This window comes from Trichosurus vulpecula, chromosome 1 (genome assembly GCF_011100635.1).
Source record: "Trichosurus vulpecula isolate mTriVul1 chromosome 1, mTriVul1.pri, whole genome shotgun sequence".
NCBI lineage: Eukaryota > Metazoa > Chordata > Mammalia > Diprotodontia > Phalangeridae > Trichosurus > Trichosurus vulpecula.
In genome coordinates this window covers 541,456,656-541,467,303 of record NC_050573.1, presented here as the reverse complement: position 1 = coordinate 541,467,303, position 10,648 = coordinate 541,456,656, and the positions used below count along the sequence as shown (strand labels likewise).

Below are 10,648 nucleotides of genomic sequence, written 5' to 3'. Positions count from 1 at the left end.
AAAACGTCTTCATCAGGACTACCCTGTATCGATGAAATCACAAATCCAATCCCTGTGCCCCTTTAAACGATGGCAGCGATGACGACGCCTTTAAGCTTTGCAAAGCACTTTGCGCACATTATCACATATAACATACGATCCTCAGGACACCCCTGTGAGGTAGGTGCTGCTATCTCCATTTAGCAGATGAAGAAAGTGAGGATCAGAGAGGTGGAAGTCAAGGTCTTCCTGACTCCATACTCATGACCTTGCTAACATAAGGGAAACCAGCTGAGGAGGTGACTGAGGCAAAGTATGCTTGTGGCCAGCAAAGGAGCTGGAGATAAAGGCATCTGACCTCCGGGGCTTTAGCCCTATCTCCCTACTTGTTGCCTCCCTCCAATGAGGAAGCATGACCTAAATACAAGCGTCTGGACTGCCAGGCCTCTGATATTCCTTCCACCCCCAGATCCATGATGCCGTGATCATGACCGTCTGATTTCCAAGGTCCTTTTATGGCTCTACAGCCTCTCAATCCCTGATACCTTGTTAAAAGGAGTCAAAAAGTATTCCAGGCCTGGGGAGACTAATAGAAACAGAAAGAAAGGCACTCCCCATCCTCAAGAAGCTTATATTCTAAGGGAGAATGACAATACATAAAAGGAAACTAAAAAGGAAATGGAAGAGATGGAGCTGGACCATGCAGAGAAAGCCCTGGTGGATCAGGAGGGCAGCCTAGAGAGCAACCAAAGGCATAGATGGCCCAGCACCCGAGAGAAGCAAGGCCCTGCTGTGCAGAATTGAGGCCTGAGGGATGGCAGGAAGGGACGGGAAGCCAAAAAGCAGCTGCTCCACAGATGTTGTAGTCAAATCTGGGGCTCCCTTAGCCTCTCCAGGGGACTTCTTATGTGAGACAACCCCCCTCCCCTTTAAAAAAAATCCTTATACTAGAGTGAATTCCACTAGCTGAATGAGGAGCTGAGGTAGCCATAGATGGCTAATATGCAGGCACCATTCTGGAAATACTGGGAATTTCCACCTCCACACTCCTTCCCCTGCCCCGGGGGTTCTGAGAAAGCTAAATTCACCAGCAATCCTAGGTTTGGCGACCCGTAGGCCAAATGACTTTAGCCCCAGAACCTGTGGTTCTATATGGAGAGATGACTTTCTTAAGATAGTTTCTTTCTTAAAAATTGTTGTTTGTTTGTTGTTTGTTTTAGAGGGGAGGGTGATTTGCCGTTGTTGTTATTGTGGAATTTGTTCAACAGGTGCAAGGAAGCAGTGACCTAAATGGGACTTTAGAAGATGAAACCCAACCCCACAAGCTCTTCCCCACACCTTTGTGGAGCTGCCACCTTAGGGGAGAAGAACTGCCCTGTCTGCCAGGCCTGCAGAGCGGGGGAAGGACCAGGGGCCTCCTATCCTGACATGGCTCAACCCAAAGCTGGTGGTCTGACAGTACCCCAGGGCCAAGCACCCCAGAGCCAGGCACCCCAGGGCCAGGCACCCCAAGGCCGGATACCCCAGGGCCAGACTCCTCAGGGCCAGGCACCCCAGGGCCAGGCACCGCAGGGCCAGATACCCCAGGGCCAGACTCCTCGGGGCCAGGCACCCCAAGGCCAACCACCCCAAGGCCGGATACCCCAGGGCCAGACTCCTCAGGGCCAGACACCGCAGGGCCAGATACCTCAGGGCCAGACACCTCAGGGCCAGACACCGCAGGGCCAGATACCCCAGGGCCAGACTCCTCGGGGCCAGGCATCCCAAGGCCAACCACCCCAAGGCCGGATACCCCAGGGCCAGACTCCTCGGGGCCAGGTACCCCAGGGCCAGGCACCCCAGGGCCAGATACCCCAGGGCCAGACTCCTCGGGGCCAGGCACCCCAAGGCCAACCACCCCAAGGCCAGGCACCCCAGGGCCAGGCACCCCAAGGCCGGATACCCCAGGGCCAGACTCCTCAGGGCCAGGCACCCCAGGGCCAGGCACCCCAGGGCCAGATACCCCAGGGCCAGACTCCTCGGGGCCAGGCACCCCAAGGCCAACCACCCCAAGGCCGGATACCCCAGGGCCAGACTCCTCAGGGCCAGGCACCCCAGGGCCAGGCACCCCAGGGCCAGATACCCCAGGGCCAGACTCCTCAGGGCCAGGCACCCCAAGGCCAACCACCCCAAGGCCAGGCACCCCAGGGCCAGGCACCTCAGGGCCAAGCATGCCAGAGCCAGGGTCCCAACAGCAAAGCTAAGGCAGAGCCCCCACGTCCCACCAGCCAGAAGGCCCTGGTGACAGGAGGGGGTGGGTATTTTGGGTTCAGTCTGGGCTCCAGCCTTTGCCAGAGGGGGGTCTCAGTGGTTTTGCTCGACATCCAGCGTCCTAAATGGGAGCTACCCAAAGGAGTTGCATTCATCCAGGTATAGTTGGGATTACCTTTGTAGAAGAGACAAGTCCACACAGACAGACAACTACACTTCTGTTGGAAGAAAAACGTTTTTATTTTTGTTTCATGGGGTTGAGGAAAGAGGCTGGTCAAATGTGGGATTTTGCCCATGGAATTAAGCATGCCAAGTTGGGGGGAGAGGGTATGGGGGCAGTGTGAGGATAAGGGAAGTTGGATGATAGTTGAGCCATTCATAAATCTTTCCCATTCCAAAGACCAAGGTTGCCCATGACTCAGTCAGGGATCTGAAAAATCATTCTTGCCTAGCTCCTATTAAACTATTAAGACAATGTTTCTTGAACGAGGAAGTCTTTGTCTATCTCAGGGCGAAAACCTGGGCTGAGGGAGAACCCGGGGTCCTAGTCAAGGACCATCTTTGTGTTTCCATTTCCCCCCCATCTCCTCCCTCTCTGTTTTCCAGGGTGACATCCGAGATGGGGAGGCCCTATATCGAGCTTGTGAAGGGGTTGACTGTGTTTTCCATGTGGCTTCCTATGGAATGTCAGGTGCTGAAAAGGTGTGATCAAGCCCCAGACTTCCTCCCTACCCTCAGGACCTGGGCCCCGTGTTCCAGGGTGGTCAGGGAGATGAGGGTACCAGTCACCACAATTGACAAGAGAGGGTGAGGGAGTTTCTTCTCCCTTTGTAGATGTTTGTTTTGTTGTCTTGTTTTGTTTTGTCTGGGGAGCAGAAATTTGAAGGAAAAAATTCTATGAAGTGTTTGGCTTTCAGAGGATGAAAGAATTCATTTAACAAAAATTGAATAATCCACGTCCCCCACCCTGCACCAGGGCTGTAAATACGGGAATGAGACAAGAACTTCACAGAACTTCAGTCTACTAATATGTCTCCCATTCTCCATACATGCTTTCTCTTTCTCTCTTGATTTCTCCCCTTGTTCCCCTCCCTCTGTCTCTGTCTCTGTCTCTGTCTCTGTCTCTGTCTCTGTCTCTCTCTCTCTCTCTCACACACACACACACACACACACACACACACCATACACACTTTCCCCTCTTTACTGTTCCTCTCTATCTCTCTGACACACACATGTGGGTCACAAAAAGATGGAAGCAGAACCAGGATGAGGACGCAAGTCGGAGTGGGGAAGCTTTGTGTCTGCTTAGTCACAGACACCCAGAGCTCCTCTAGGTAGGGGCCAGAAGCCAAGATTTCAGTCCTCCTTGGGACTTCCTGAGGGAGTCTCAGAGTGACCCAGAGGTATCGTGGGTCATGAGATTTATCTTATTTCTCAAGGAGATTAATTTCCTGTTCCGAAGGCTATTTTGAAGGAACGCAATGCCCACACCCACTGAGTAAGTCCCTCCCTGCCTTTGGGTCTCACCTCTCTCAGCAAATTGAGCTGGGATGAATGAGAGGCTCGGAGGCTGAGTCTGAAAAGAAGCTGTGGTTGGGAATCAACCAGAGCATAAAGGAAGAGTCCCAAGTCCCCAGTTCTTCACTTGTCACTGTCCCACCCATAAGGGATGGAGCAGGGGACTTTTGTTGGTGTTTTCCCAGTTGTCTATACATCATCCAAGAAAGTAGAGAGTGAGACTTGGAGCTGGGGGAAAAGGTGGGGAATGGGAAGGAGAGGGGAGACATGGAAGAACCCCTGACTCTGCATACGGGAGCAGGAGCAACCACAGAGGAACAGAACTGGAAGGGTTAATAGCTGCAAGCTGTGAAACACATGATCCTCCTTTCTTTTTATCTTTATCTTCTTAGAACCAGAGGATGGCTGGTGGTGGAAATGGCACTGGGGTCATAGGATCATATATTTAGAGCTAGAAGGGACTTTAGAGGCCATTGGGTCCATCCTCCCTCAGATGAAGAAACTGAGGCACAGAAAAGCCAAGTGATTTGCCTAGGGTAACACAGCTAGTAGTAAATATCTGTGGTGGGATTTGAACTTCAGTCTTCCTGACTGCAAGTACCCTATCCACTATCCACAGTGTTGTCAAACTTAAGTAGAACCAGATTACACATTAATAACTTAGAAAACCACAAATTAACATTATCTGTGTTGTATTATATTTGTATTGATTTTGTTAAATATTTCCCAGCTACATTTTCATCTGGTTCAGGCCCCTCTCTCTGAGTTACCTGTGGACTTGAGTTTATTGCCTCTCAACAGGACTCGGGTTTAAATCCCACCTCTGACACCACCTGTGCGACACACTGGACAAATTTCTTAACCTCCTCAGGCCTCAGTTTCTTCATCTGTAAAATAAGGGGAAAGAACCTGGATTTCCATAGCTTCTACATCTATGATCCTCTGATCCAATGACCTCCCCCTGGCAACAGCTGGGTATATTCCCAGCACTAACAGCATTCTCTCTTCTCTCTGTCTCTCTGTCTCTCTCTGTCTCTGTCTCTGTCTCTCTCTGTTTCTTTCTTTCTCTCTCTTTTTGTTTCTTTCTGTGTCTCTGTGTCTCCATCTGTCTGTCTCTGCCTCTCTGTCTGTCTCTCTGTCTCTGTATCTGTCTATCTCTCTTTGTCTCTGTCTCTCTCTTTCTCTCTCTGTCTCTCTCTCTCTCTCTCTGTTTCTTTCTTTCTCTCTCTTTTTGTTTCTTTCTCTGTCTCTGTGTCTCCATCTGTCTGTCTCTGCCTCTCTGTCTGTCTCTCTGTCTCTGTCTCTCTGTCTCTCTGTCTCTCTCTCTCTCTCTGTCTCTCTGTCTCTCTCTCTCTCTCTCTCTCTCTCACACACACACACACACACACACACACACACCCCATGCCCTAACCTTGCTAAAGCCTAAATCTGCTGCCTCAGTATCCAGCACGTATTGGGGAGACTCAGCAACTTTTGTCCCCTCTTCTTCTTGTAGCTGCATAAAGAACAGATTGAATCTGTAAACATTGGCGGAACCAAAATAGTGATTGACGGTACAAGATCAGCTGCCCACTCTGTAGTGCTGTGGCCTGAATCTGCAAGACTGCTGTGCTGTGCCCTGCCCTGCCCTCTCCTCTATTCTCTTCTCTTTTGGAGAACCTGTGTGCTGACCACAAACCTCAACTGAGCATCCAGAGGAGCTGAACTGGGAATCCTGCAGGCAAAGTTCCCATTGACTTGGGAAGAACCTGACCCACCTTCCAGAGAGTGGGGTAGAGATTCCCTGCCTATTCTTCTATTCTTTCATCTGTGTATGGCCTGCCCTGGAACATCTCTCTCTCTCTCTCAATTGGACCTACCAAGGAGTGGCCATTTTGAGTTCTGCTGCTCTAGGGTCATGCTGAGGGTGTCATTGGCATGTCCATAACCTTAAATGCAGAGGTGATAGAAAGAAGGGAAGTAGGAGTGGGGAAGAAGAGAAGAGAGGATTCTGGGACCCCAGGGATATTCATTCAGCCTCAGATTAAAACCACTTTTAAGTATTTCCAACCCAAAAAGTAGAGGCTGAATGCCAGGAATGGGAGGAATAGAAGCCACTGAAAATGGAAGGAATGCTGTATCAAAAGATTCATTAAGCATGGCCCCTCCTCAATATTCTGCCCTAGAAACCTCTGAGTTTCATTTCTTGATATCTGGAGTGTATGTCCCGTTAGTTAGAGCCCTGGACTTGGAATCAGGAAGACCTGAGTTCAAATTCTGCCCCAGACACTGTGACTATTCAAGTCACTCAATCTTTTTTCAGCCTCATTTCCTTATCTGCAAAATGGGCATCATAATAGCAAGGGTGTCAAATGCAATACTATTTGCAAGCCACTTTCAACTTAAAGAACCAAATAAATGCTCCATGTCATTATTACTCTTGAAAACCCTCTGTCTCTAAGACTATCTGGCCAGAATTCTCCAAACCACTTTGTGTATATAGTAGCTTTTACTGCCACACACACTCAGCCACGAAATAGTTTGGAACCACCAAGGACCTAAAGCATGATGCTTCATCCACCATTCCTGTCTTAGTAGGGGCTAGGGGTAGGAGCCCTCGCTCAGGGGACCCCAGTTCTGTTAGTGCTTAAGACATCCTCTTGTGACTGAGGAGACCCATGACTCTGGCTGTGTCCAAAAGAGCAAGGAGAGGTGGTGTCTTCTTAAGGTAATCTTCCTGATTGTTATTTCCCTTGTGGATACCTCCCTCACCTTCTCCTTACTCACACCACCTCCTCTGTGTATGTGTGTGTGTGTGTGTGTGTTTGTGTCTGTGTGTGTGTTTGCATATGTATATGTGTGCATATTGACACTTGTGTTTTGTACGTATATCTTTGTGTGGACAGTCTGCATCAAACGACAAATTCCAAGGCTCATCTACACCAGCACTGTCAATGTTGCATTTGGGGGAAAGCCCATCAAGCAGGGCAATGAAGACTCCGTGCCATATTTCCCACTTGAGAAGGTACCAAATTCATTGGGATTAGAGGACTGGGCTGGGGAAGGGGAAAATCCACCATCCTATTTGAAATGATGCAAACTTCTTTCCCTTGCCTACTCTCACTCCTGCCTCACTGTTTGAAGCTGAATAAGTAGGACCAGTTAGGAGGTACAGTGGATAGAGTGTCAGGAAGACCTGAGTTCAAATCTGGCCTCAGATACTTACTAGCTGTGTGGCCCTGGGCAAGTCACTTAACCCTGTTTGCCTCAGTTTCCTCATCTGTAAAATGAGCTAGAGAAGGAAATAGCAACCACTCTAGGATTTTTGCCAAGGAAACCCCAAAAGAATCAGAAATGACTGAACAACAACAATTAAGAGACAATCTTAAAAAAGATTTTCCTAAAAGGCACATCTACATCACCCCTCCCACCTCAACCCCAACTGATTAAATTCCAGTGGTTCCCTTTTACTTCTCAAATCAAAATATAAACTCCTCTGGTTGGCATTTAAAGCTCTTCACAACCTAGCACCATCCAGCTTTTCAAACTCTCTTATGAATTAATTATACCCTTCCCTGTATTCTGCTGTCAACCATACTGGCCTATTTGCCGTTACTCACGCCCCACAATCCACTTCCATGTCTTTGTAGCGGCTGTTTCCTCTACCTGTAATACTCTCCCCACTCGACTCTGCCCCTTGTTTCCTTCCAACCTCAGCTCAAATAACACCTTTTTCCTATTCCTGCCCCATGCTACCACTTTCCAACACCCCCACCCCCACCAACTGCAAGCATCATCCCCTCCAAGGTTACCTTGTATCTGCTTTATATATGGCTACAAATATTTCATATACATGCAAATATATATACATATATATATGTGTGTATATATATGCATATATGTGTATATAGCAGTGTGTGTGTGTGTGTGTGTGTGTGTGTGTGTGTGTGTGCGTGCATGTTGTCTCTTCTGTTAGCCCCTACCTACCCCAGCCACCTTATGTTCTATTTTGTTTCTTTTTGGAGTCCTTACTATCTCTCATTCATCCTTCACACACGCACACACACACACACACACACATATGCACGCACGCACGCACGCGCGCTCGCCCCCATATCCAAGCTGTTGCCAAAGCCTGCCGGTTTCACCTCTGCAGACATCTCCCTAGGATATGCCCCTTCTCTCCTCTGACACTGCCACCCCTTCCACCTCTCTATTCCTCTCATTTCATCATGCCTGGATCACTGAAATAGCCTGCTGGTGGATCTGCCTGCCTCTGGTCTCTCCCCGCTCTAGATCATCCTCCATTCAGCTGCGAATGTGATCTTCCTAAAGCACAGGTCTGACCATGTCGACCCCCCTACTCAATAAACTCCAGTGGCTTCCCACTGCCTCCAGGAGCAATACAAAATGCTCTGCTTGGCATCCAAAGCCCTTCATGACCTAGCCCCCTCCCACCTTTTCAGTCTTCTTACTATTCCCTGCACGTACTCTTCATTTTGGTGACATTGCCTTCCTGGCTATTCCACAAACAAGACACTCCATCTCTTCGCTACAGGCATTTTCTCTGACTGTCCCCCTTTGCCTGGAACAATCTCCCTCCTCCACTCTGACTACTGATGTCCCTGGCTTCTGTTAAGTCCCAATTAAAATCCCATTTTTGACTAGAAGCCTTTCCCAACCTCTCTTAATTCTAATGGCTTCCCTCTATCAATTATTTTCTATTTATTCTGCATGTAGCTTGCTATATATTATATATATAATATGTATTTGCATGTTGTCTCCCTCATTAATTGTAAACTCCTTGAAGTTCAGGATTGTCTTCTGTCTCTTTTTTGTATCCCCAGCACTTAACACAGTGCCTGGCACTTAGTGTTTAATCAATGTTTATTGACTTTCTTTGTACCCCCAGTACCTAGGACAGTGCCCGACATACTGTAGGTGCTTTATAAAAATTCACTAAATTAATTCGATGAAGACAGTACCACGGTATAGGATCCATCTCTGTAAAGGAATATAGGGCCTTGAACTGTGTGAGTCACACACCCTCTTCTCTCTAACAGCAACAGAGAATCTTGTTCTTAATTCAGAAGTTACAATCAGTAAAACCCAAAGAGAAGTAGATCCAGGTTACTGCTGCTACCCTAGTCCCTGACCTATAACTGAACTATAACTCTGGAGTCTCACGTTAAATATGACTGTAGCCCCTTATCAGCAAGGGAACTGATGGGAAGGTTAGTTTTTCCCAACTTGGAAAAGGGACTGAAGGATCATGGGCAGTGGAAATCCAGGAACTTTTGGAGTGAGAATCAGGTTCTTATTAGGCCAGCTGCCAGCCAATTGCAAGGGAAGAGCACTGCTATTCCAAATTGTGTATAATCCTGAGCAGTTAAGAGCCTTGTCTGGCTCCCTGACCCACTTAAGCAGTGACCTACCTGTATGGAATTTGTTGCTGTACTGCGACCTGTCAAATTTACCTCCTCTGTACTTCATCCCCCTCCTCTACCTCATCACTGCCTGGAAAACTGACATCTCTCACCTTTGGGAGTTCCTGCTATCTCTAAACCTCATTTATTTTGCTGACTATACATAACAAAAATACTGAGTTTTGTCTCCAAATATGAGTGAACTACACTTAGACTTAACTAGGAACCTATAATGGAAAGTTCTCTTTTTCCACTCCTCCTTTCCTCTCTTCTTTCTCCTCTCTTTTCCTCTCTTCTCTTCACCTCTTCCCTCCCTCCCTCCCCCCATATGCCACCTCAGCTGCCCAGTCCTATTAATTCTGTCTTTTTAACACTTCTCAAATCCTTCCCCTTCTCTTCAGCAAATGGCCACCACTCTAGCTCAGGCCCTCTTTACTTTTGCCTAGTCTCATTTCTTTCTAATCCATCTTCCACAAAACTGCCAAAAGAAACTTCTTTAAGCACAGGTGTAACCATGTCACTCAACTATTCAAGGAATTTTCAGTGGCTACTTGGTGTCTCTGGTATAAAATGCAAATTCCTCAGCCTGGCATTTCAGGCCCTTCATAATCTGACTCCAGTCTCCTTTTCCACAGTCTCATCACTCATCACTCCCCTTAATGTGTTTTGTTCCAGTCAAAATGGCCCAGAACTCTCATTTCATCTCCAGCTTCCATGCACAAAGTGCCTCCTATGCCTGGCATGCACTCCCTCTTCATCTCTGCCTCTCAGAATCCTTTTCTTCCATTAAGGCTCAGCTCAAGTACCACATCTTCTATGAAGTCTTCCCTGATCCCCTTAGATATTAGTTGTTCTAGTGCCTCAAATGATATTATATTTATTTATGTATGTGTTGCATCCTTTCAGTAGAATGAAATCTCCCAGAGGGAAGGGAGAGCTTTGTTTTTGTCTTTCTACCCACAGTGTCTTGCTTGTAGTTTTTGTTCGTTTGTTTGTTTAATTGAATTAAGTAACAATGTTAGTCTTGGACCTAGGAAACCTAGGTTACTTCTTACTGACTATATAACCTAAACTCTGATCCTCAGTTTCTTCATCTGTTAATTAGGACTGATATTACTTGTACTAGCTACCTCATAAGACTGCTATAAAGGAATCACATTGTAAACTATAAAATGCTATATAAAGGTAAACTATGAGGAAAGTGGAAAGGCAAATTTCATCTATCCCCTTAACTTGGCATGGAATAGCACCTAAAGCAGCCTGGTCAGATTGGGAAGTGAGGCAAAAGCTAAAATAATTTTATTTTTTTTAACATTCTTTTTTTCCACTTTTTTTTGAGGAGGAAAGGCAGAGCAATTTGGGGTTAAGTGACTTGCCCAAGGTCACACAGCTAGTAAGTGTGTCAAGTGTTCTGAGACAGGATTTGAACTCAGGTCCTCCTGACTTTAGGGCTGGTGCTCTCTCACTGAGCCACCTAGCTGCCCCCTAAAATAATT

General features: G+C 47.4%; 1 protein-coding gene across 1 annotated transcript in view; it reads left to right on the top strand.

The window, feature by feature from the left end:
• The first annotated feature begins 1,284 nt into the window (after nt 1-1,284).
• SDR42E2 (short chain dehydrogenase/reductase family 42E, member 2) overlaps nt 1,285-10,648 on the top strand; it is a 28,428-nt gene continuing 19,064 nt past the window's right edge. The window contains exons 1-4 of the mRNA XM_036748910.1: nt 1,285-2,388; nt 2,836-2,931; nt 5,243-5,300; nt 6,633-6,751. Coding sequence (XP_036604805.1) covers nt 1,285-2,388; nt 2,836-2,931; nt 5,243-5,300; nt 6,633-6,751 — 1,377 coding nt within the window. The remainder of the gene's footprint in view (nt 2,389-2,835; nt 2,932-5,242; nt 5,301-6,632; nt 6,752-10,648) is intronic.